Source organism: Mesoplodon densirostris, chromosome 11 (genome assembly GCF_025265405.1).
Source record: "Mesoplodon densirostris isolate mMesDen1 chromosome 11, mMesDen1 primary haplotype, whole genome shotgun sequence".
Classification (NCBI taxonomy): Eukaryota; Metazoa; Chordata; class Mammalia; order Artiodactyla; family Ziphiidae; genus Mesoplodon; species Mesoplodon densirostris.
In genome coordinates this window covers 25377043-25403435 of record NC_082671.1, presented here as the reverse complement: position 1 = coordinate 25403435, position 26393 = coordinate 25377043, and the positions used below count along the sequence as shown (strand labels likewise).

The 26393-nt window shown below is 36.6% G+C and overlaps 1 protein-coding gene across 3 annotated transcripts in view; it reads right to left on the bottom strand.

Moving 5' to 3' along the window:
• Positions 1-26393, bottom strand: part of CCDC91 (coiled-coil domain containing 91) — a 416560-nt gene that overhangs the window by 97697 nt on the left and 292470 nt on the right. For all 3 annotated transcript variants that reach the window (XM_060113428.1, XM_060113430.1, XM_060113429.1), the window contains 3 exons: positions 19586-19678; positions 19429-19497; positions 11840-12016 (listed from right to left, as the gene is read on the bottom strand). In XM_060113428.1, the coding sequence (XP_059969411.1) occupies positions 11840-12016; positions 19429-19497; positions 19586-19678 (339 nt within the window). The remainder of the gene's footprint in view (positions 1-11839; positions 12017-19428; positions 19498-19585; positions 19679-26393) is intronic.

The following is a 26393-nucleotide window of genomic DNA, read 5'->3' as shown; positions in this document are numbered from 1 at the left end:
TTCTCAAGTGCTCATGGAACATTCTCCAGGATAGATCATATCTTGGGTCACAAATCAAGCCTTGGTAAATTTAAGAAAATTGAAATTGTATCAAGTATCTTTTCCGACCACAATGCTATGAGACTAGATATCAATTACAGGAAAAGAGCTGTAAAACATACAAACACATGGAGGCTAAACAATACACTACTTAATAACGAAGTGATCACTGAAGAAATCAAAGAGGAAATTTAAAAATACCTAGAAACAAATGACAATGGAGACACGACGACCCAAAACCTATGGGATGCAGCAAAAGCAGTTCTAAGAGGGAAGTTTATGGCAATACAATCCCACCTTAAGAAACAGGAAACATCTCGAATAAACAACCTAACCTTGCATCTAAAGCAATTATAGACAGAAGAACAAAAACATCCCAAAATTAGCAGAAGGAAAGAAATCATAAAAATCAGATAAGAAATAAATGAAAAAGAAATGAAGGAAACGATAGCAAAGATCAATAAAACTAAAAGCTGGTTCTTTGAGAAGATAAACAAAATTGATAAACCATTAGCCAGACTCATCAAGAAAAAAAGGGAGAAGACTCAAATCAATAGAATTAGAAATGAAAAAGGAGAAGTAACAACTGACACTTCAGAAATACAAAAGATCATGAGAGATTACTATAAGCAACTCTATGCCAATAAAATGGACAACCTGGAAGAAATGGACAAATTCTTAGAAATGCACAACCTGCCAAGACTGAATCAGGAAGAAATAGAAAATATGAACAGACCAATCACAAGCACTGAAATTGAAACTGTGATAAAAAATCTTCCAACAAACAAAAGCCCAGGACCAGATGGCTTCACAGGCGAATTCTATCAAAAAATTAGAGAAGAGCTAACACCTATCCTTCTCAAACTCTTCCAAAATATAGCAGAAGGAGGAACACTCCCAAACTCATTCTACGAGGCCACCATCACCTTGATACCAAAACCAGACAAGGATGTCACAAACAAAGAAAACTACAGGCCAATATCACTGTTGAACATAGATGCAAAAATCCTCAACAAAATACTAGCAAACAGAATCCAACAGCACATTAAAAGGATCATACACCATGATCAAGTGGGGTTTATTCCAGGAATGCAAGGATTCTTCAATATACGCAAATCAATCAATGTGATACACCATATTAACAAACTGAAGGAGAAAAACCATATGATCATCTCAATAGATGCAGAGAAAGCTTTTGACAAAATTCAACACCCATTTATGATAAAAACCCTGCAGAAAGTAGGCATAGAGGGAACTTTCCTCAACATAATAAAGGCCATATATGACAAACCCACAGCCAGCATCGTCCTCAATGGTGAAAAACTGAAACCATTTCCACTAAGATCAGGAACAAGACAAGGTTGCCCACTCTCACCACTCTTATTCAACATAGTTTTGGAAGTTTTAGCCACAGCAATCAGAGAAGAAAAGGAAATAAAAGGAATCCAAATGGGAAAAGAAGAAGTAAAGCTGTCACTGTTTGCAGATTACATGATACTATACATAGAGAATCCTAAAGATGCTACCAGAAAACTACTAGAGCTAATCAATGAATTTGGTAAAGTTGCAGGATACAAAATTAATGCACAGAAATCTCTGGCATTCCTATATACTAATGATGAAAAATCTGAAAGTGAAATCAAGGAAACACTCCCATTTACCATTGCAACAAAAAGAATAAAATATCTAGGAATAAACCTACCTAAGGAGACAAAAGACCTGTATGCAGAAAATTATAAGACACTGATGAAAGAAATTAAAGATGATACAAATAGATGGAGAGATGTACCATGTTCTTGGATTGGAAGAATCAACATTGTGAAAATGACTCTACTACCCAAAGCAATCTACAGATTCAATGCAATACCTATCAAACTACCAATGGCATTTTTCACAGAACTAGAACAAAAAATTTCACAATTTGTATGGAAACACAAAAGACCCCGAATAGCCAAAGCAATCTTGAGAACGAAAAATGGAGCTGGAGGAATCAGGCTCCCTGACTTCAGACTATACTACAAAGCTACAGTAATCAAGACAGTATGGTACTGGCACAAAAACAGAAAGATAGATCAATGGAACAGGATAGAAAGCCCAGAGATAAACCCACGGACATATGGTCACCTTATCTTTGATAAAGGAGGCAGGAATGTACAGTGGAGAAAGGACAGTCTCTTCAATAAGTGGTGCTGGGAAAACTGGACAGGGACATGTAAAAGTATGAGATTAGATCACTCCCTAACACCATACACAAAAATTAGCTCAAAATGGATTAATGACCTAAATGTAAGGCCAGACACTATCAAACTCCTAGAGGAAAACATAGGCAGAACACTCTATGACATAAATCACAGCAAGATCCTTTTTGACCCACCTCCTAGAGAAATGGAAATAAAGACAAAAATAAACACATGGGACCTAATGAAACTTAAAAGCTTTTGCACAGCAAAGGAAACCATAAACAAGACCAAAAGACAACCCTCAGAATGGGAGAAAATATTTGCAAATGAAGCAACTGACAAAGGATTAATCTCCAAAATTTATAAGCAGCTCATGCAGCTCAATAGCAAAAAAACAAACAACCCAATCCAAAAATGGGCAGAAGACCTAAATAGACATTTCTCCACAGAAGATATACAGACTGCCAACAAACACATGAAAGGATGCTCAACATCTTTACTCATTAGAGAAATGCAAATCAAAACTACAATGAGATATCATCTCACACCAGTCAGAATGGCCATCATCAAAAAATATAGAAACAATAAATGCTGGAGAGGGTGTGGAAAAAAGGGAACACTCTTGCACTGCTGGTGGGAATGTGAATTGGTACAGCCACTATGGAGAACAGTATGGAGGTTCCTTAAAAAACTACAAATAGAACTACCATATGACCCAGCAATCCCACTACTGGGCATATACCCTGAGAAAACCATAATTCAAAAAGAGACATGTACCAAAATGTTCATAGCAGCCCTATTTACAATAGCCCGGAGATGGAAACAACCTAAGTGTCCATCATCGGATGAATGGATAAAGAAGATGTGGCACATATATACAATGGAATATTACTCAGCCATAAAAAGAAATGAAATTGAGCTATTTGTAATGAGGTGGATGGACCTAGAGTCTGTCATACAGAGTGAAGTAAGTCAGAAAGAGAAAGACAAATACTGTATGCTGACACATATATATGGAATTTAAGAAAAAAATGTCATCAAGAACATAGGGGTAAGACAGGAATAAAGACACAGACCTACTAGAGCATGGACTTGAGGATATGGGGAGGGGGAAGGGTAAGCTGTGACAAAGTGAAAGAGCGGCATGGACATATATACACTACCAAATGTAAGGTAGATAGCTAGTGGGAAGCAGCCGCATAGCACAGGGAGATCAGCTCGGTTCTTTGTGACCGCCTGGAGGGGTGGGATAGGGAGGGTGGGAGGGAGACGCAAAAGGGAGGGGATATGGGAACATATGTATATGTATAACTGATTAAATTTGTAAAAAAAAAAAAAAATAGGTTACAGAAAGAATTGGAAAATAATCACTACTCTAGTGGAAAAAAGCAAAGAAAAAAAGATAAACTCTATTATCACATTACTGTTATGCTGTTATAGACGCTACTTACAGATGTTTCATTTTCATAATAAACGGATGACTATGTTGTTCAGAGTAAACCTAAGTGACATTAAAAAATATATATATAACACTGATCCTGGATATTAGAAGCACTGTTTCCTAGGGCTTCATTAAGACTAGTTAATGAGTGGAAAGAAAATCTTCTGGGTTTTTTGTTCTCAAAAGTTAAAAAAAAAAAAAACTTAGTTATTTCAGCCACATTTACAACGTATGGTTGAATGAACAACGGAAATACATGTGATGCTTTGATCATGTAAAACAAAGACTCCTATGAATGTTACTTTCTGGTTTTTACACTTGTTGGAGGAAAAACTTATTTAGGTATCTCATACCTATATAAAGAAAAGACTAAACACAAGTAAAATAGTACCATGCAAATTCAATTATGGAAAATTAAACTAATATAATTTTTAATTGTTCAGTAATCAAAAGTTATTTTGTACGTAGGCCATATTTGTTGATATGTATATATCTTATGAGATTACAGGGGTTATTTGTGAGTTTCTATTATTACTACCAACTACAGGTATTTAGAAATATATATTAGACATAAATGACTCAAACTGTTTTCCACACATATATATTATTAATGTTGATTGTATGTGCATGTGTGTGTTTGTGAAAAAGAAAAACAAGCATATTAAACAGGAGACAATGTAGTTCTAAAGACTAAACATAAATTTGGATTCTGACTTCTTTGAATATAGAGTAAAAAGGTAAAATTATCAGCATTAAAAAGTAAAGGAGGGGGCTTCCCTGGTGGCGCAGTGGTTGAGAGTCCACCTGCCGATGCAGGGGACACGGGTTTGTGCCCCAGTCTGGGAAGATCCCACATGTCGCGGAGCAGCTGGGCCTGTGGGCCATGGCCGCTGAGCCTGCGCGTCCGGAGCCTGTGCTCCGCAACAGAAGAGGCCACGGCAGTGAGAGGCCCGTGTATTGCCAAAAAAAAAAAAAAAAAAAAGTAAAGGAGGAGTTTCAAGATGGCAGAAGAGTGAGACGTGGAGATCACCTTCCTCCCCAGAAATATATCACAAATACATCTACATGCGGAACAACCACAGAACACCTACTGAATGCTGGCAGAAGACCTCAGATGTCCCAAAAGGCAAGAAACTATCCACATACCTGGGTAGCGCAAAAGAAAAAAGAAAAAACAGAGACAAAACAATAGGGACGAGACCTGCACCAGTGGGAGGGAGCTGTTAACGAGGAAAGGTTTCCACACACTAGGAAGCCCCTTCGCGGGCGGAGACTGCAGGTGGCAGAGAGGGAAAGCTTCGGAGCCACGGAGGAGAGCGCAGCAACAGGGGTGCGGAGGACAAAGTTCAGAGATTCCCGCAAAGAGGATCGGTGCTGAACAGCACTCACCAGCCCGAGAGACTTCTCTGCTCACCCGCCGGGTGGGCGGGGGCTGGGAACTGAGGCTTGGGCTTTGGTCAGATCCCAGGGAGAGGACTGGTGGTGTGAACACAGCCTGAAGGGGCTAGTGTGCCACAGCTAGCTGGGAGGGAGTCTGGGAAAAAGTCTGGAGCTGCCAAAGAGAAAAGAGACTTTTTCTTCCCTCTTTGTTTCCCAGTGCACGAGGAGAGGGGATTAAGAGAGCTGCTTAAAGGAGCTCCAGAGACGGGCGTGAGCCGCGGCTATCAGCGTGGACACCAGAGACGGGCATGAGATGCTAAGTTGGCTGCTGCCGCCACCAAGAAGGATATGTGCATGTACAGGTCACTATCCAGACCCCCCCCTTCAGGGAGCCTGTGCAGCCTGCCACTACCAGGGGCCCATGATCTAGCGACAACTTCCCTGGGAGAACACATGGCACCTCAGGCTGGTGCAATGTCATGCCAGCCTCTGCCGCATCAAGCTTGTGCTGCACTCCGTGCCTCTCCCTCCCACCACTCTGAGTGGGCCAGAGCCCCCAAAGCAGCTGCTCCTTTAATTCTGTCCTGTCTGATCAGAGAACAGAAGCCCTCCGGCGACCTACACACAGAGGCAGGTCCAAATCCAAAGCTGAACCCCAAGAGCTGTGCGAATAAAGAAGAAAAAGGGAAATCTCTCCCAGCAGTATGCTTCTGTGTGTGGTTTTGTCTGTATAGCTTTGCTTTTACCATTTGTCCTAGGATTCTGTCTGTCTGTTTTTTTTTTCTTCTTTTTCATATGGTTTTTAGCACTTGTGGATTGGTGGATTTGTTTTTTGGTCTGGTTGCTCTCTTCTTTCTCTCTTTCGTATTTTAAATTTCTTTATTATTTTATTAATTAATAAAAATTTTCTAATACTTATTTTTAATTTTAATAACTTTATTTTATCTTCTTCTTTCTTTCTTTCTTTCCTTCTTTCTTTCTTTCTTTCTTTCTGTTTTTCCTCCCTTTTATTCTGATCCGTGTGGATCAAAGGCTCTTGGTGCTCCAGCCAGGTATCAGGGCTGTGCCTCTGAGAAGGGAGACCCAAGTTCAGGATATTGGTCCACCAGAGACCTCCCAGCTCCACGTAATATCAAATGGTGAAAATCTCCCAGAGATCTCCATCTCAACGCCAAGACCCAGCTCCACTCAATGACCAGCAAGCTACAGTGCTAGACACTTACTCCAAACAACTAGCAAGACAGAAACACAACCCTAGGAGAGAAGCAGCCTAAAATCATAATAAGGTCACGGACAACCCAAAACACACCACCAGACATGGACCTGCCCATTAGAAAGCCAAGATCTAGCCTCATCCACCAGAACACAGGCACTAGCTCCTCCACCAGGAAGCCTACACAACCCACTAAACCAACCTTAGCCACTGAGGACAGACAACAAAAAAAACGAGAACCATGAACCTGCAGCCTGCAAAAAGGAGACCCCAAACACAGTAAGTTAAGCAAAATGAGAAGACACAAAAACACACAGCAGATGAAGGAGCAAGATAAAAACCCACCAGACCTAACAAATGAAGAGTAAATAGGCAGTCTACCTGAAAAAGAATTCAGAATAATGATAGTTAAGATGATCTAAAATCTTGGAAATAGAATGGAGAAAATACAAGAAACATTTAACAAGGACCTAGAAGAACTAAAGAGCAAACAAACAATCATGAACACAATAAATGAAATTAAAAATTCTCTAGAAGGGTTCAATAGCAGAATAAGTGAGGCAGAACAACAGATAAGTGACCTGGAAGATAAAAGAGTGGAAATAACTACTGCAGAGTAGAATACAGAAAAAAGAATGAAAAGAACTGAGGACAGGCTCAGAGACCTCTGGGACAACATTAAACACACCACATTCGAATTATAGGGGTCCCAGAAGAAGAAGAGAAAAAGAAAGGGACTGAGAAAATATTTGAAGAGATTATAGTTGAAAACTTCCCTAATATGGGAAAGGAAATAGTTAATCAAGTCCAGGAAGCACAGATAGTCCCATACAGGACAAATCCAAGGAGAAACACACCAAGGCACATATTAATCAAACGATCAAAAATTAAATACAAAGAAAACATATTAAAAGCAGCAAAGGAAAAACAACAAATAACACACAAGGGAATCCCCGTAAGGTTAACAGCTGATCTTTCAGCAGAAACTCTGCAAGCCAGAAGGGACTGGCAGGACATATTTAAAGTGATGAAAGAGAAAAACATACAACCAAGATTACTCTACCCAGGAAGGATCTCATTCAGATTTGATGGAGAAATTACAAGCTTTACAGACAAGCAAAAGCTAAGAGAACTCAGCACCACCAAACCAGCTTTACAACAAATGCTAAAGGAACTCCTATAGGCAGGAAAGACAAGAGAAGGAAAAGACCTACAATAACAAACCCAAAACAATTAAGAAAATGGTAAAAGAAACATACATATCGATAATTACCTTAAATGTAAATGGATTAAATGCTCCCACCAAAAGACACAGACTGGCAGAATGGATACAAAAACAAGACCCATATAGATGCTGTCTACAAGAGACCCACTTCAGACCTAGGGACACATACAGACTGAAAGTGAGGGGATGGAAAAAGATATTCCATGCAAATGGAAATCAAAAGAAAGTGAGAGTAGCAATTCTCATATGAGAGAAAATAGACTTTAAAATAAAGACTGTTAAAAGAGACAAAGAAGGACACTAAATAATGATAAAGGGATCGATCCAAGAAGATATAACAACTGTAAATATTTATGCACCCAAAATAGGAGCACCTCAATACATAAGGCAAATACTAACAGACATAAAAGGGGAAATCGACAGTAACACAATCATAGAAGGGGACTTTAACACCCAACTTTCACGAATGGAGAAATCCAAAATGAAAATAAATAAGGAAACACAAGCTTTAAATGATACATTAAACAAGATGGACTTAACTGATATTTATAGGACATTTCATCCAAAAATGACAGAATACACACTCTTCTCAAGTGCTCATGGAACATTCTCCAGGATAGATCATATCTTGGGTAACAAATCAAGCCTTGCTAAATTTAAGGAGATGAAACTGTATCAAGTATCTTTTCCAACCACAACTCTATGAGACTAGATATCAAATACAGGAAAAAGTCTGTAAGAAATACAAACACATGGAGGCTGAACAATACACTACTTAATGACCAAGAGATCACTGAGGAAATCAAAAAATACCTAGAAGCAAATGGCAATGAAAACACGGCAACCCAAAACCTATGGGATGCAGCAAAAGCAGTTCTAAGAGGGAAGTTTATAGCAATACGATCCTACCTGAGAAAACAAGAAACATCTCAAATAAACAACCTAACCTTATGCCTAAAACAATGAGAGAAAGAAGAATAAAAAAACCTCAAAGTTAGCAGAAGGAAAGAAATCATAAAGATGAGATGAGAAATAAATGCAAAATAAATGAATGAAACGATAGCAAAGATCAATAAAACTAAAAGCTGGTTCTTTGAGCAGATAAACCAAATTGATAAACCATTAGCAAGACTCATTAAGAAAAAAAGGGAGAAGACTCAAATCAATAGAATTAGAAATGAAAAAGGAGAAGTAACAACTGACACTGCAGAAATACAAAGGATCATGAGAGATTACTACAAGCAACTCTAGGGCAATGAAAAGGACAACCTGGAAGAAATGGACAAATTCTAAGAAATGCACAAACTTCTGAGAATTAACCAGGAAGAAATAGAAAATATGAACAGACCAATCACAAGTACTGAAATTGAATCTGTGATTAAAAATCCTGCAACAAAGAAAAGCCCAGGACCAGATGGCTTCACAGGCGAATTCTATCAAAAAATTAGAGAAGAGCTAACACCTATCCTTCTCAAACTCTTCCAAAACATAGCAGAGGGAGGAACACTCCCAAACTCATTCTATGAGGCCACCATCACCCTCATACCAAAACCAGACAAAGATGTCACAAAGAAAGAAAACTACAGGCTAATATCACTGATGAACATAGATGCAAAAATCCTCAACAAAATACTAGCAAACAATCTAACAGCACATTAAAAGGATCACACACCGTGATCAAGTGGGGTTTATCCCAAGAATGCAAGGATTCTTCAATATATGCAAATCAATCAATATGATACACATATTAACAATTTGAAGGAGAAAAACCATATGATCATCAATCGATGCAGAGAAAGCTTTCGACAAAATTCAACACCCATTTATGATAAAAACCCTGGAGAAAGTAGGCATAGAGGGAACTTTCCTCAACATAATAAAGGCCATATATGACAAAACCACAGCCAACATCATCCTCAATGGTGAAAAACTGAAATCATTTCCACTAAGATCAGGGACAAGACTGGGTTGCCCACTCTCACCACTATTATTCAACATATTTTTGGAAGTTTTTGCCACAGCAATCGCAAGAGAAAAAGAATAAAAGGAATCCAAATCAGAAAAGAAGAAGTAAAGCTGTCACTGTTTGCAGATCACATGATACTATACATAGAGAATCCTAAAGTTGCTACCAGAAAACTAGTAGAGCTAATCAATGTATTCGGTAAAGTAGCAGGATACAAAATTAATGCACAGAAATCTCTTGCATTCCTATACACTAACGATGAAAAAATCTGAAAGTGAAATTAAGAAAACACTCCCATTTACCTTTGCAACAAAAAGAATAAAATATCTAGGATTAAACCTACCTAAGGAGACAAAAGACCTGTATGCAGAAAATTATAAGACATTGATGAAAGAAATTAAAGATAATACAAATAGATGGAGAGATATACCGTGTTCTTGGATGGGAAGAATCAACATTGTGAAAATGAGTCTATTACCGAAAGCAATCTACAGATTCAATGCAATCCTTATCAAACTACCACTGGCATTTTTCACAGAACTGGAACAAAAAATTTCAAAATTTGTATGGAAACACAAAAGACCCCAAATAGCCAAAGCAATCTTGAGAAAGAAAAATGGAGCTGGAGGAATCAGTCTCCCTGACTTCAGACTATACTACAAAGCTACAGTAATCAAGACAGTATGTTACTGGCACAAAAACAGAAATATAGATCAATGGAACAGGATAGAAAGCCCAGAGATAAACCCATGCACTATGGTCACCTTATCTTTGATAAAGGAGGCAAGAATATACAGTAGAGAATAGACAGCCTCTTCAGTAAGTGGTGCTGGGAAAACTGGACAGCTATATGTAAAAGAATGAAATTTGGACCTCCTTAACACCATACACACAAAAAAAACCCTCAAAATGGATTAAAGACCTAAATGTAAAGCTAGACACTATCAAACTTTTAGAGGAAAACATAGGCAGAACACTCTATGACATAAATCACAGCAAGATCCTTTTTGACTCACCTCCTAGAGAAATGGAAATTAAAACAAAAATAAACAAATGGGACCTAATGAAACTTAAAAGCTTTGGCACAGTAAGGGAAACCATAAACAAGAGAAAAGACAACACTCAGAGCAGAAGAAAATATTTGCAAATGAAGCAACTGACAAAGGGTTAACCTCTAAAATTTACAAGCAGCTCATGCGCCTCAATATCACCAAAAGAAACAATGCAATCCAAAAATGGGTGGAAGACCTAAGTAGACATATCTCCAAAGAAGATATACAGATTGCCAACAAACACATGGAAGAATGCTCAACATCATTAATGATTAGAGAAATGCAAATCAAAACTACAATGAGATATCATCTCACACCGGTCAGAATGGCCATCATCAAAAAATCTACAAACAATAAATGCTGGAGAGGATGTGTAGAAAAGGGAGCCCTCTTGCACTGTTGGTGGGAATGCAAATTGATACAGCCACTATGGAGAACAGTATGGAGGTTTCTTAAAAAACTAAAAATAGAACTACTATATGACCCAGCAATCCCACTACTGGGCATATACCCTGCGAAAACCATAACTCAAAAATAGTCATGTACCAAAGTGTTAATTGTAGCTCTATTTACAATAGCCAGGACATGGAAGCAACCTAATTGTCCATCAACAGATGAATAGATAAAGAAGATGTGGCAAATATATACAATGGAATATTAGTCAGCCATAAAAAGAAATGAAATTGAATTATCTGTAGTGAGGTGGATGGACCTAGAGTCTGTCATACAGAGTGAAGTAAGTTAGGAAGAGAAAAACAAATACCATATGCTAATACATATATATGGAATAAAAAAAAATAAATGGTCATGAAGAACCCAGGGGCAAGACGGGAATAAAGACGCAGACCTACTAGAGAATGGAGTTGAGGACACGGGAAGGGGGAAGGGTAAGCTGGGACAAAGTGAGAGAGTGGCATGAACATATATACACTACCAAATGTGAAATACATAGCTAGTGGGAAGCAGCCGCATAGCACAGGGAGATCAGCTCAGTGCTTTGTGACCACCTAGAATAGGGAGGGTCGGAAGGAGGGAGACGCAAGAGGGAAGAGATATGGGGGCATATGTATATGTATAACTGATTCACTTTGTTATAAAGCAGACACTAACACACCATTGTAAAGCAATTATACTGCAATAAAGACGTTAAAAAAAGAAACTAAAAGAAAAAAAGTGAAAAGTAGAGATATAGTAAAAATTATTCAGTTAAAGTATTATACTCAAAAGTAAAATAATTATGCCCAGTAAGATTATTTTAAGTAAGATAAAATAATAGTAAAGCTACTTTATTTTGCAAAAAATAAGAAAAAAGAAAATATTTATAAAGAACTAATTTTACTAACCTGATTAATTTTTCTTTGCTCTTGTATAGCTCTTTCAATTGCCTGAGATACTTTCTCTTGATCTTTTGCATGTTCAGTCTTCCATAACTCCCTTTCTTCTGCATGGGCTTTTTCCAAATTTTTTCTTTCTTCTTCTATAGCTTTTAAAACTGCATCCTTCATCGCTTCTTTCTCAAGCTTCAAAACAAATAATGACCAAAACAAAAATATTTGAATGAGTGACCACAATAGTTCCTGGAATAAGACAGACTTGAGTTAACCTAAAAAACTCAAAATTTTGATCTTATAGGGTTTATTTCTGACATTGTTTTTTTTTACTCATACATAATAACTGCTGTAAAATAAAATTAATTATTTGTTTTTACACAAATAACGAACTTATTTCCATGGCATTTCTAAACTTTAAAGAAACCAAGTCTTGGCCTAAAGTAGCAGTGTTCAAACTATTTTGTCTTAGGATCTCTTTATACTCTTAAAAATTATAGAGGACTTCTAAGAGCTTTTGTTTACATGGGTTATACATATTAAGATTTACTGTATTAGATATTCAAACCAAGAGAAAATAAAAATACCTTATTAATTCATTTATAATTAATAACAGTAAGTGCATTATATATTAATAAATACTGTATTTTATGAAAAATAACTACATTTTCCAAAATTAAAAAGTGAGAAGAATGTTTGTAAACCTCCTTACTATCTGACTTAAAGAAGAGAGCCTAGATTCTTATACCTGCCTTCTGTATTAAATCTGTAATGATATTTTTAGTTGAAGTATATAAGAAAAACCCAGCCTCACAAATACATGTAGAAGAAAAGCGAGAATTATTTAGTAGCCAGTTGAGATTACTGTAGATATTCTTTCTGATTCCACACCAAAACTTAACAAGGGGTAGTTCTTAACGGTAAGTTGCAATAAGAAAAATAAAATCATGTCAATGAATTTTTTGTACTCTGTTACATTACAATCTTTTCTTGCATTTTGAATGAATCCTTTATGTATTTTTTAAACATTTTTTATTTGGCAAACATTGATTCAATGACTTATGCATCTCCTCCAGATGTTGACACATTTCGCTATATTATAACCAAAAAAGCCACATTTTTGTTAATAACACCATCAATCTCATCAGAAGAGTCTTTATTAAAAAGTAGAAATAAATTTTCTAAAATTCTAATTTTTTTTTTAAAGCTCGAATTTTATCATTGGCAACAAGAACTGTCAGTTTTTGTCCTTAAGGTGCTGGGCTCACTCTGCTTATTTTGGACAAAATGTCTGCCAAATACTAAAGTCTGTATAACCCTACTAATTCAGTAAAATGGTGTTCAATGAAAAAAAAGAGCCTATTTCAGTTGCAACTCAAACAGCTGCACAAGAATTTTCCTCAAGAAAACCATCGTACATAGTAAAGTCCATGGACCTCCTACTCCTGAGAGACTTACCACTTTTTTTCTTGCTTCCAGTTCACAACCAAATTTGACAAAAGTCATTAAAGCTGACAGTCACCATTTTTTGAACTCCTGTTTTATTGCACAATTCTTCTCCTAAATTATTCTCTTACTATGTTCACCAATGCCTTCCATGTTGTTTAAACCAAACGATATTTTTTGTTTTAATCCTTACATTCATGACCTCAAAGCAACATTCTATATAGTTGATTATTTCTGACTTTGTGAAGCCCTCTCTTTTCTTGGTTTTCATGAGAGCCTGCTGCTTATATTTCTCCTATGCATTTTGCTGAGTCTTTTCAATTCAATTCTTTGTAACTTCTTCCTTCCTCTGGATTTTAAATTTTGGAGTTCTTTCAGGGCTAAGAACTTGGACCAGTTGTTACTCTACTTGTTACTCCTTGGAGGTAATTATACATGACAATAATTTCCATGGCTACTATTACCAACTCTCTGCTGGAAAACAAAAAAACAAAAAACAAACAAAAAATCATACTAACCCATATTAATATCTTCAGGAGATTCCCATCTACTGAGCTGTAAACGTCATGTAGATTTAGCTGCCTACTTGACTTTATCATCTAGATATATCACAGGCAGCTCAAACTCTATACCAAGGAAACAGTATTACTTTCTATGTTGCTGCTGAATATTCTGGCAGTTCACAAACTGGCCACCTCATCCACACCAAACATGTTGACTCTATTTCCTAACTACTTCTAGAATTTGCCTATTTCATTCCTTTCCAAGCTACTACTACTACTTTATTTCTGCCACTCACTATCTCTTATGCAAACTTCAGATGCACTCTGTTAATTCTTTCCCTGCCTTTGGCCTTTCTTGCTCCAATTTCCCAAAAATTAATGTCAGTTACCATTATGATGCACCTATACTCAGAAATTTCTATGTGTCTCTACTTACCTATGGAATAAAATTCAAACTCACTCTTCAGAATGTTAGCCATCCTCCAAGGCTCAGTTCAAAAGTAATTTATTGTTAAAAACTCCTATGGGGGGCTTCCCTGGTGGTCCAGTGGCTAGAGCTCTGTGCTCCCAATGCAGGGGGCCCGGGTTCGATTCCTGGTAGGGGAACTAGATCCCACATGCCGCAACTAACTAAGACCCAGCGCAACCAAATAAATAAACAAACAAACAAACAAAACAAAACAAAAAACCTCCTATGAATGCCATGGAAATACTATCTATATACTCATAATAATTTAATGCATTCCTTCTTACCTTATTAGTACATAAACAATATTTTTTTACGTGATTGTAAATTCTTTAAGAAAAAGACAAAATCGTGGTCATTCTTGAACTTCCACCTCAGCACAGTGATCTGTACCTATGAGACTTTCAATGTTCGTTTACTAAATTTAAATCTAAATCCCAAACTCAACACTCAGTGCTATATTTGTGTTAAAAAATTAATAAACAGAAACCTCAATTAAATAGTGTCAGGAGACCATAAGGCAGAGCTCTCACCTTATAAGTGCTTCGACAATGGCAGAGCCCAACAGGAAGAAGACAGACTCCTCTACTTCCCTGGCAAGAACTCGGCCAATGAAATGCCCTGGACTCTGTTTACCACAGCCCTCCCAACTTCCTTTTCCCCTTGATAAAGCATTCTCCCTTGCTGTATGGGGACTTGCACGTGGCTCACCATGGTTGCAGACCCCAAACTGCAATTCTCTGCTGTTCCTGAATAAACTCATTATTGCTGGAGAAATATCTGGCAGTCTATTTATTTTAGGTCAACACTTTGGTGGTCCCTATAGGACCAGAGAAGACCTCCGAAGGCTCTGGGGCTATTGAACAGATGTGGTACCCACAACTGAGCCCACTGTCGCTCACTGCTTTCTTGCTGACCTTGGAGTTTGAAGGTACGTCTTTCTCCTAGATCCAAGCTCATGCCCTCTTTGTGTTTGAAGCTCTCCAGGTTTTATTCAGAATCTATTTTAAGGTTTCGTCTTTCTGGCTAAGGCCTTGTTCTGCATGCATTTGGAACTTTGGTCTGATTTTGAGATAGGACTGTTTCAACCGAAGCTGGCTGGAAATGCCTTCAGCCCATTCCTTTGGGAATAGGGACTTCTTCACTGAAAAGTGTATTGGTTTTTCAGCCTTCAGCCTATTCCTTTGGAAGGGGCTATTCTCTGGAACTTGCCTGTAAAAGCCTTTAGCCTGTCTCCTCTAGGACCAAGCTGCCTCCTTAGAACTGGCTGGTATTAGTTTGCAAACTTTTTGAGCTGTAAGTTATTTAAGCTGTTTGAAAATTGTTCTTTTATTCTAGAGAAAAACCTCTGAGAAATGGGATCGCAGTTAACTAAGTATTTTGAGGGCGCTACCCCTACAGGGACTCCAGCCAAACTGATATTTAAAAACCATAGTCCCTACCCCTTCATGCTCACTTCTGACTAAAAGGACCGACCTGACCAAAGGCAAGTTAAAATATCAGTGGCCATTATGGGAAACTTTTGAAATCCCCAAACTTAATTTCCTTAAAACTGAATTAGATCACAATAGCTCAAAAATTTCCAGAACTCAGTGGTATGCCTATTTCGATTGGTATCTTAAGGCTTTCCAATATTATCAGAAGCCTAAAACTCTCTCTCTGCAAAATAAGATTTTAAGATTAACTGAGGGAGACCAACAATTAAAGAAAGATGAAATGGTCCCCAAAGCCTCAGGTTCTTCTTCCTTGGCTTCCTCTGGTACCATCTCGACTCTCATCCTTGCATCCTCATGGCCAGACTGTGCCTCTGGCGCCATCTTCCTCCCACCCTTCTATGCCGCTGATGCCTCCTCTACACCCCATACTAATTATCCTGTCAATCTTCTCCTTTTCTCTAAAACTCTTCCCACCCCCTTTCCCTCTGAACTTTTCAGAATTTTTCCCTATAAAATTAAGCCTTCTGAGGATCCAGAAGTTAAACTCTTAATTTCCTATATTCTCTGGATTAAAGCTGAACTGCAAGCCACAGTCAAATATTTTCCCAAAGTAAACCAAAGATCCTCACAGATTTGCTGAGGAATTTAATATAGTCATTCAAACTTATCAACCTTGTTTGTCTGACTCATATCAGTTGGTTCATATACTTGTTGGTTAAGGCCAGGCTGAGCATAGGATGAAAACTGCTAATTGGGAAAATCCTGAAAGGTCTAACTTATAAGGTCAGGCTCAGGCAATCGCTAGGTGGCTTCATCGAGCGATTCCTAGGGCTTTACCAAAGCCTGTTGATTGGAACAGAATTCAGGCTTGCACACAAACACTGGATGAACCTGTTCATGACTACTATATGACTTCAGACTGCTTTTAAAGAAAATTCTCGTCTTCCCTCAGATGTTGATTCCACCCGGGCAGCTTTTAACTCTGTGTTATTAATGGGCTGGACTGGGACATTTTCCCTTTTAGTAAAAAGGACTAGGATGAAACAGAAAACTATCTCTATTTCAGACTTAATTAATCTAGCAAACCAGCTCTCTCACACTCCACATGAGTCACCTAAAAGGAAGAACACCATATTTCTTAATCTTCAAATCCAGCAAATGAAGATTCCTGAATGAAATCAAAACTTTCCCAGTTTCTGCTATTATTGCAAAAAGCCAGGACACTGGGAAAGACTGTGACAAATTTAAGTGTTTGAGTGCCTTCAGTCCTCTAACCAGCCTTTCCACTGTCCTTTCAATTCTCAATAACAGGGCTTTGAGGAATTATATAGGGGCTCTTCCCAGTTCTCCCTCTTAATCAGCGTGGAGAAACATTTCTCCTGATTGAGGATGAACCTCTTCCTGTTCTGACACCGAAGGCACAATCTCGGTGTTCAACCCCACTACTATAAAGCAGCCCATGCTGTGGTTCAAACAGTGGGGATCGCTAATGAACTTCACATTTTAGTCATGGTCTGTAGATTTCATAGTGGACTGAAAGAAGCCTTCCCTTGCAGACCAGTTACTCCCTCTTCTGGGGCTAAAGTACTTTTGGAAAAGATTGTCCCTGCCTGAGGAGTTCCTCTCAAACATCATAGTGATTTAGAAATCCATTTTACTGGCTAGGTGCTTCAACAAGTTTGCGCTGTTTGGCCAGCTTTACAACGTTTTCACTATGCTTATCACCTTCAGTCCTCTGGTTCAGTTGAATGCACTAACAGCATTATTAAGATTCAGTTAGAAAAATTTGTAGAGGCCCTCCAAATACCTTGGCCAAAAGCATTTCTGTTGGCCTTCTAAATCCCAGATCCACTCCTTTTGGAACTCGTAAACTCTCACCCTTTGAGATGGTCACAGGATACCCAATGCACTTGGCTCCTGCCTCTTTTGACCCACAACTGATAAAAGGAGAGATACTCCAATATTGCAAAAGCTTAGTTGTTTCCATTAAAAATAACCATGCCCTGGTAGAGCAATCTTTTCACAGTGCGCCCTTGGGAGATGATGACCTTAAGCATCACATCTTGCAACCTAGCGATTTTGTCTATTGGAAAAGACACTTCCAAAAGAATGCTCTTCAACCTCACTGTAGAGGCCCCTATCAGGCACTGATAACCAACCCTTGTGCCACCAAACAACAAGGAACAGACTCTTGGATTCACATGACACACCTAAGGAAAGCACCTAACCCTGACTGGACCTGTACATCATCTGGTGACTTGAAAGTAAAGATTTCCCAGAAATGAAGCAGATGACATCTGATGAAACAGCTTTCCCAAGATACCCAGGCCAGGCCTCTTAGAAGTCTGTCACCAAACCTTTGATGATGACATAACACTTCAGATGATCTCCAATGTCTATAATCTTGATAACATATGGACTTCAGAAAACTGCCTAAGAGGTCTCCCTCCTACCCCTCCTTGTTACTTGAATGTGACTGCAATAGTCTTCCAATCTGCACTTTCCCTCTGACATGAGACACCACACCCAGAAATTGAGGGACAAAAAGAGCTAAAACTAGAAACCTTGATTCTTGATCAGTGGTGCTTTCAGAAAAAGGTCTTGATCAAAGGGGAAAATGTAAAAAAGTTCATAAACAGAAATCCCAATTAAATAGTGTCAGGAGATCTATCTAAGGGGGAACTCTCATGCCCTGCAACTATAGTAGAGACCAACAGGAAGAAGAAAGACTCCTCTCCTTTCCTTGCAGTGACTCAGCCAATGGAAAGCCATGGACTCTGTATTTCCTGTAGCCCTCACAACTTCCTTTCCTCTCTATAGAAGTGTTCTCCTTGGGGCTTCCCTGGTGGCGCAGTGGTTGAGAGTCTGCCTGCCGATGCAGGGGACACGGGTTCGTGGCCCGGTCCGGGAAGATCCCACGTGCCGCAGAGCAGCTGGGCCCGTGAGCCACGGCCGCTGAGCCTGCGCGTCCAGAGCCTGTGCTCCGCAACGAGAGAGGCCACAACAGTGAGAGGCCCGCGTACCGCAAAAAAAAACAAAAAAAAAGTGTTCTTCTTGCCATGTGGGAACTTGTACATGGCTCGCCATGGTTGCAGACCCCAAATTGCAATTCTGTCCTAATCCTGAATAAACCCATTTTTGCTGGACAAATATCTGACAGTATATTTCAGGTCAACATATGTATATATTAGTATACATATATTTAACATCTATGAATATACTACCCAGATCATCTATTTCAAAGTTGACTTTAAAAACCACATACCTTGATACATACATACATATATACATACATACACACATACACACACACACTCATTACTTGTATGATATCTGTCAAATACCAAGTAGATATTAGTGTTCCTATGTAGATATATTATTTTAAACAAGTGATTAATAATCTAAATGTAAAGCATTTCAACATCATCATTATCTTGTGTAATGTAAATTTAACAAGAATATGAACAGTAGAAGAAGAAAAAAATTTTTTGATTTTTCTGGAATGAAATATTTTTAAAAGTAGATTGACTATACCATTAATGAACTCAGTTTGTTAATTCCACTTATTTACAAAGAAACTGATTATTATTGATGGGTCTCTACCAGGCAAATAATTAGACATAAAGATGACAAAAACAATTCTTATATGAGACCAACAACATTCATTTTAGGCTTTGAGGTGGGGGTAAACATAACAAAAGTAGAACTATAATTGAAATTAAGCTACTGAATAAACTTTTCAGAGAGAAATACCTTTGCAGCAGATACTAATGCTTCTTTATTTCTTTGCCTTTCTTCCTCCAAACATTTTTCCAATATTTCCTGAAAATGATAAGACAGCTAGACATTAAAGTATTATTTGAGGTAACAGAACATTCTTTCCACAGTCCAAGCAAACTTAAAGTATTACCTTCTGTTCTTGAGATTGCTGAGTCAAAGCTTCCTTTATTTTTTCTTTTAACACTTCCTTCTCTGTGGCAAGCATTTCAAGGAGCCTCTGATGCTACAAGGAAAGATAACTGCATTATGATTATGGCTCTGAGACTGATAATCTATCAACACGGAGAACATCTGGTAGAATTCATTTGAAGTAGTTACTAGAGGAAACAAGAAAGTTTGCTAAAATGAAGGCTTAGGAGCCAAAAAACCTGAATTCACCTTTCTTCCATCAGTCAAGATATACTTTTTCGCCCCCAAACTCAATAAAGTACATGACATGAGATCTAATTTAAAAACATTCCAAATATGAAGTGAATCAGAAAATGATAAAATGTCTTTTCCTAAAATTAAATTTCGAAAATTTACTCATTAAAATTATTATTAGCTTGCAGTAAGAGAGCAATCAGATTATAACTGATGTTTACCTGATGAATAATTATCTTAACAGATTATTTGTGTTTCTAGTAAAGCACTGTTACAGAAATTGAAAGATGACTGTTCTCATCTCAAGATTTTACCATAGATTCAAAAAAATAAATCTATGAAAACGGTCAAAGGAATATTATGTGATAGCTAATGTTAAAGAATATAAAGTTTATGTATTTATTTTTATTCCAATGTACGAATGGAAAAGCACACAGAGCCATCAGCTAATTATCATGGACTAGACACTTGGAGTTTGAACAAAGTTTTCTTAAGGAAGTTGAACATTTGTAGCCTCACTATCTTCAATATAGATAAGCCAGATACTTGTTCTGAACAGTGCTCTTAGGAAAAACAAAACATATATACATATACATATACATATATACATATACATATATATTCCTACTCACATAGATTTCTCATTCAGTTACTAAAGGCAAGTTAGATATTTTCTCAGATTTAGAATGCCATTTACATAGAAGCCTCCTTTAAATATAAACCAACTCTGACACCCAATATTTTAAAACAGATCTATGTCATTCAAAGTTGTTCTGATTTAAAACATTTTTTAGGCAGGCAGTCTACATTGAGAGTAAGTGACCAAATAGTTAGAAAGTTAAGATAATCTATTATTCCTGTTTTTAATTTTAATGTTATTTTTTATCTTTATGTTTTAAGAAAACAAGAAAAATTACAAAAATGTGGTTTTTCTTAAAAAACAAATCCAAACTGTGATATAAATCATGGCATGGTGATGGGAAATTATTGGTACCATATGAATTTGTGAAAAGAATTTGACTAATAAATCAGTAGGCTTATCATATGATATGTAATAATAACTGAGACTTTAATGTTGTATTCTTTGAAAGTCTAGATGCGCACAGAATTTCATAGTCAGAAACAATACCTAATCCTATTTATAAAACACGCATGATAAAATGTGTTTTATCAGGCAAATAATTAGACTTCAAAATGATAAATATAATACAATTCTCATATGAGACTAAAAATACTCAATTTAGGCTTTGTGATGGGAGTAAACATAACAAAAACAGAACAAGTAAAAATTATTGGAATTAAACTGCAAAATAAACTTCTCAGAATCATCAATAATTTTGAAAATGATTTCTCCTTAAAATGAACTGTTATATTAATGTCAGACTAATCAATAAGTAATTAACTATAAGTAGGCCATGCTTTTCCAGGGGTCCAACAAGAACTAGTCAAAGAGGATAACATTAGCTAAAAATGACAATGCAATGTTTAGAAAATTCATTCCTGAGCTTCATTTCTTAATTCTGACGGTACACTATAATAGAAGACTATTTTTCAGCTTGTTTGAGGCAAAATAAACCTCATATTATCATTTGAAAGAAGCATCCTACATAAAATATACCCTAAGTAAAAGCATAGATCTACTTGAGAGAATACAAGGTGACTGACTTTACTTTAGATAGATAGATAGATAGATAGTTAGATAGATAAAAATAGCTAACTTTTTTTGACCACTTCAAAGTTTCAGATGCTGTTAAAAGTGCTTTACATGTGGTTGTACCATATTAAACACAACAGACTGCTAAATCAGATGACATTCTTTCTCATTTTCAGATGAGTGATCTGAGACCCAGAGAGGCTAAGTAATTTACCAGCTCTCAAATGAAGAGCTTCAGCAATAATTATATCGGCACACTCATGTTCAGCAGTAGTAATCACTTAATAGATAAAAGCAGTGCCACTATTACTTAGTTACTAAAGCTACATAATATAAGTAGTATGTCTGGTAAGACCTCACTTCCATTTGCTTTAAAAGAATTTGAATAATCTATGCTTTTGATTTTGTTCTTTTCAGAATTAAAATAAGATAATTTCTTAAATAAATATCAATTGATATTAGGAAAGATGACTCAGAAAGATGCTGAATGGTGTGGCAAAAGTTTACGTCTTAAACAGTTAGTTTGTAAAGTGAAGGATCCACAAGTGGCTAATCAAGAACCATATAGGGGCTTCCCTGGTGGTGCAGTGGTTGAGAGTCCGCCTGCCGATGCAGGGGACACAGGTTCGTGCCCCGGTCCGGAAGGATCCCACATGCCGTGGAGCGGCTTGGGCCCGTGAGCCATGGCCGCTGAGGCTGCGTGTCTGGCCTGTTCTCTGCAACGGGAGAGGCCACAACAGTGAGAGACCCGCGTACCGCAAAAAAAAAAAAAAAGAAGAACCATATAAAGTTCAATAAAATATAATGTTTTTGTAAGAATCACGTACATTCATCGTGAAAAATGTAAAGAAGTGAAAATCATCCAGGGTTCCACTACCCAAAGAAAATCACTGATGGCACTTAGACAAACAACCTTCTGGAGAGCTCTCTGTGTATTTAAATACGTAGATATACATAAACATTTTATATAATATGTTTATAATACTGTTCTGTAATCTTTTGCACTCAAGAAAGGTACTGACATATTTCTATATAAATACAACTATGCTATTTTTTGTTTTATGAAATTAAATTTACATTTTATCATTGTGCTATCTACACACATTTATGTTGTCTGCAATATTTGTTTTAAAAAAATCTTGATTTTTATGCATGCATCTTTGTGAACTTGTGAATTACAGTCTTATGAAAAATTCCTAGAAGCAGTATGAGCAGGTTGAAAATTCAGCATGTTTTATATTTTGATGCATACATTCAAACTGTACTCCAGAGAGAAAATACCAAATTACAAACAATAGCAGGACAAGGGATGAGGGAGATGATCCTAGAGAACAGAATCATGGACTATAACGGCAGCTAAATAAGGAAACTGTTCCACTGGAACAATATCCTATAAATGTTGATTTTCTATTGGTCTTTTCTTTCTTAAAATTGTTTAAATTATAAATTAAATCATAAATCTTCATGGTAGAAATTCAACTATATATTTTAATATCTTATTTTTAAATTAAATTGTCCTAAAGGAAAGTTTACCCTCATATACTAATTTGTAAATTATTACATATCATTTCCCTATCAACTTGTCCATCTCTCTATGTAAATTTATAAATTTGCAAATGCATTTTTTCCCAACCATCATACAAAAATATTTGCTTGGTGTGTACCAACACCTGACAGTGTACTAGTTTCCAGGAATGCTGCTCTCATGGACATTAATGTCTAATAGACAATCCATGAAACATAAATATATTTTCTTATATTTGACTTGCAGAACTATTTTATAAAATCAATTTTCTTCAACAAATACCATAACAACTAATTTTTTCCCAAAACACACGTAACTTTTTAAAAGTAGGAAGTACCAAATATGATTTGGAAATAAATAAGTAGAAATAAACTTTTAAAAATATACAAATTTTAAATAAAAATTTCTAATAGAAAAAAATACAGTTATCTCTCAGTATCTATGGGGCACTGGAGGTCCAACTAATTATAAGTGCTTTTACAGGAACAGATGGCAATAAAAGAAAAGGTGGCCATAATAATTAAGACCTCAATTATTACAGTACAATATTCTTGCCTTTTATTTACTAATATTAACTATTTGTGGATAAAATATGTCTACAGTGAGAAACATAGTTTATGACATATAAACACCTCAGGACAGTGCTGGTTAAATAGTAAAATTTAAATGTTAAGTGCTATTATTACACTACTACTTGTACTTCCTTTATATATTTTGGTAAGATATATAATATATAGCAAAAATTACCATTTTCACCAATTTGAAGTGGACAAGTGGTATTAATTATACTCACAATGCCATACGACCATCATCACTATTTCAAAATTTTTTCATAATCCTCATCAGAAATTCTGTGCCCATTAAGCAATAACCCATTCTTCCTCATCCCAGCCCCTGGCAACCTCTAATCTACCTTTCATCTCTATGAATTTGCCTATTCTAGATACTTCATATACATGGAATCAAACAGTAATTGTCCCTTGTATATGGTTTATTTCACTCCGTATAATGTTTTCAAGGTTCATCAGTGTTGTAGTATGTATCTGAACATCATTCCTTTTTATGGCTGAATAATATTCCACTGTACATACATACCACTTTTATTTATCTATTCACCTGTTGAGGGACACTGGAGTTGTTTCCACTTCTCAGCAATTATGAATAATGCTGCTAAACATTCACATACAAGTATCAATAAATAATATTCGCAACACAGCAATGTACAAAGGTTCCAATCTTTCCATATTCTTTACAATATTTTATTTTCTGCTTTTCAAATTATTATTACTGGGCCTCCCTGGTGGCGCAAGTGGTTAAGAGTCCGCCTGCCGATGCAGGGGATGCGGGTTCATGCCCCGGTCTGGGAGGATCCCATATGCCGCGGAGCGGCTGGGCCCGTGAGCCATGGCCGCTGGGCCTGCGCGTCCGGAGCCTGTGCTCCGCAACGGGAGAGGTCACAGCAGTGAGAGGCCCACATACCGCAAAAAGAAAAAAATAAAAAATAAAATAAAATAAAATAAAATTATTATTACTATAGTCATCTTGGCAAACTCACTGTGGTTTTTATTTGCATTTCACTATTGACTGAGCAAGTTGAACATCTTTACAAATGCTTTTACTTCTGATACTATAACTACTCCTTTTCAACTATTACTAGTATTGTCTGTACAAGAAGGAAAATGATTGGAGCTCTTTTTTGCAGCTTTTATAGGGGACGGTAGTAGAAGGTGCGCTGGATTTGAGGTTTGTTCATTGACATATTCTTCCAGAAGTAGCAATGCCTTTCCTCTCTGGGCCAGATATTATTTTAGTTATTTAATCACAATAAGCTAGAAATTATAAAGTATCAACCTTTGGCCAAAAAGGTTTCAGACTCCCTTTATTATATCTAAAATAAAGTATAAAGTATATCTGGAGATTGCCTGTATTACTTCTGCCATCTGCCTCAACAGAGAATTGCTTAATTGTCTCAATTAACATTCAGCACCCTGGAAATGGCACACATGGATTTTGATGATATAAGAGATAGTACATTCTTTTGTACCTTACTAGCTGACCATTCCAAGGTGAGGATGTTCTGAACACCTTTTGTTACATACCTCAGAGCCGAAACTGAACCAATGAAAACATTTATCATACGATAAATATTTATAATATTTATAATTTCGAAATATTTATAATTTCGAAACAGAGATACTTTCTACAGAATTTGCAAGACACAGCCTTACAACATTTTGAGAGGCACTATGAAAATTAATTGAAATCTAAACCAGTAAATCTCATTCAAGAACAGTGAAGAGTTTATTATATTTTGTTTATCTAAAATATTCTATTGATTGCTTCTTAAAATTATATTGAAATTTTAGTAATTTTTAAAGCAAATTGAAGAAATAAATGCAAACCACAGAGTCCCAGTAATCTTACAGAGTAGCTGCTTAATATAAGGGTATCAAGGACAATCCTTTGAAATTTAGCTTAAAACAAAGGCACTCAGAAATGGGTTATGCTTTTCCCCTCTTTTGGAAGAACTTTTTCCAAGAGAAAAATGTTTGATATAGACTCAAATATAAATATAGAAGTTCTGTGGTTTTTACTTGATTCCTGTAAAAAAAAAAAGAAATATAAAAAAAATCTCCTCTTTCCTGTAATGTGAGTCATAGGAGATACTGTAAACAGATTTAATCGCAATCATACATAGTTTTTTGTGTATCAAATTTTAGACTAAGCAATCAGAGAAGCTCATGTTCAGGTATACTGTTATCCATTTATCACAGGTCCACAAACTTCACATTACTTTATATGTGTGTGGTGTGTGTGTAGTATGTATTCTATAAAGCAAACTCAACAAGTATCTTCTTTCACTTTCTAGAAAGCACAAACATTGAAAAAGATCAAGTGATCTGGTAGGATGGTCTTAAAGGTCTATAAGCCTCCATTTAACATGACTTGAAAGACACTTAACAAATTTAATAAACATCTTAATATAAAGTGAGTCACACACAGCTGTTTCATCTCTTCATGGGCCAACATATTAAATACTGTTTGGAAAGAAAACCTAAATAAGGTGACCTATGGGATTAAATCTACGCAGTTACCACAAACTCAATAATATTAGTAAACTTCTTAAAGTGAATAAAATAAGACTAAAGATAAGCTATACTAGATTTATTTCACCCAAATAGATATAATTTCTAATAGGCATGAAAAAATGTAAGCAAATAGGTTATTCCTCCTATTTAAACAGGCCTTTAACCTGAGGGAGTGATATAAAGAGATGAAGCAAAAACTGGGGAAGAAGGCAAGGACGATGTCTCTCACCTCAGCTTTTCATCATTGTACTGGAAGTCTTAGTTAATGAAATAGTGTAAAAATAGGAAATAAAAAGGAAGAAAAAAT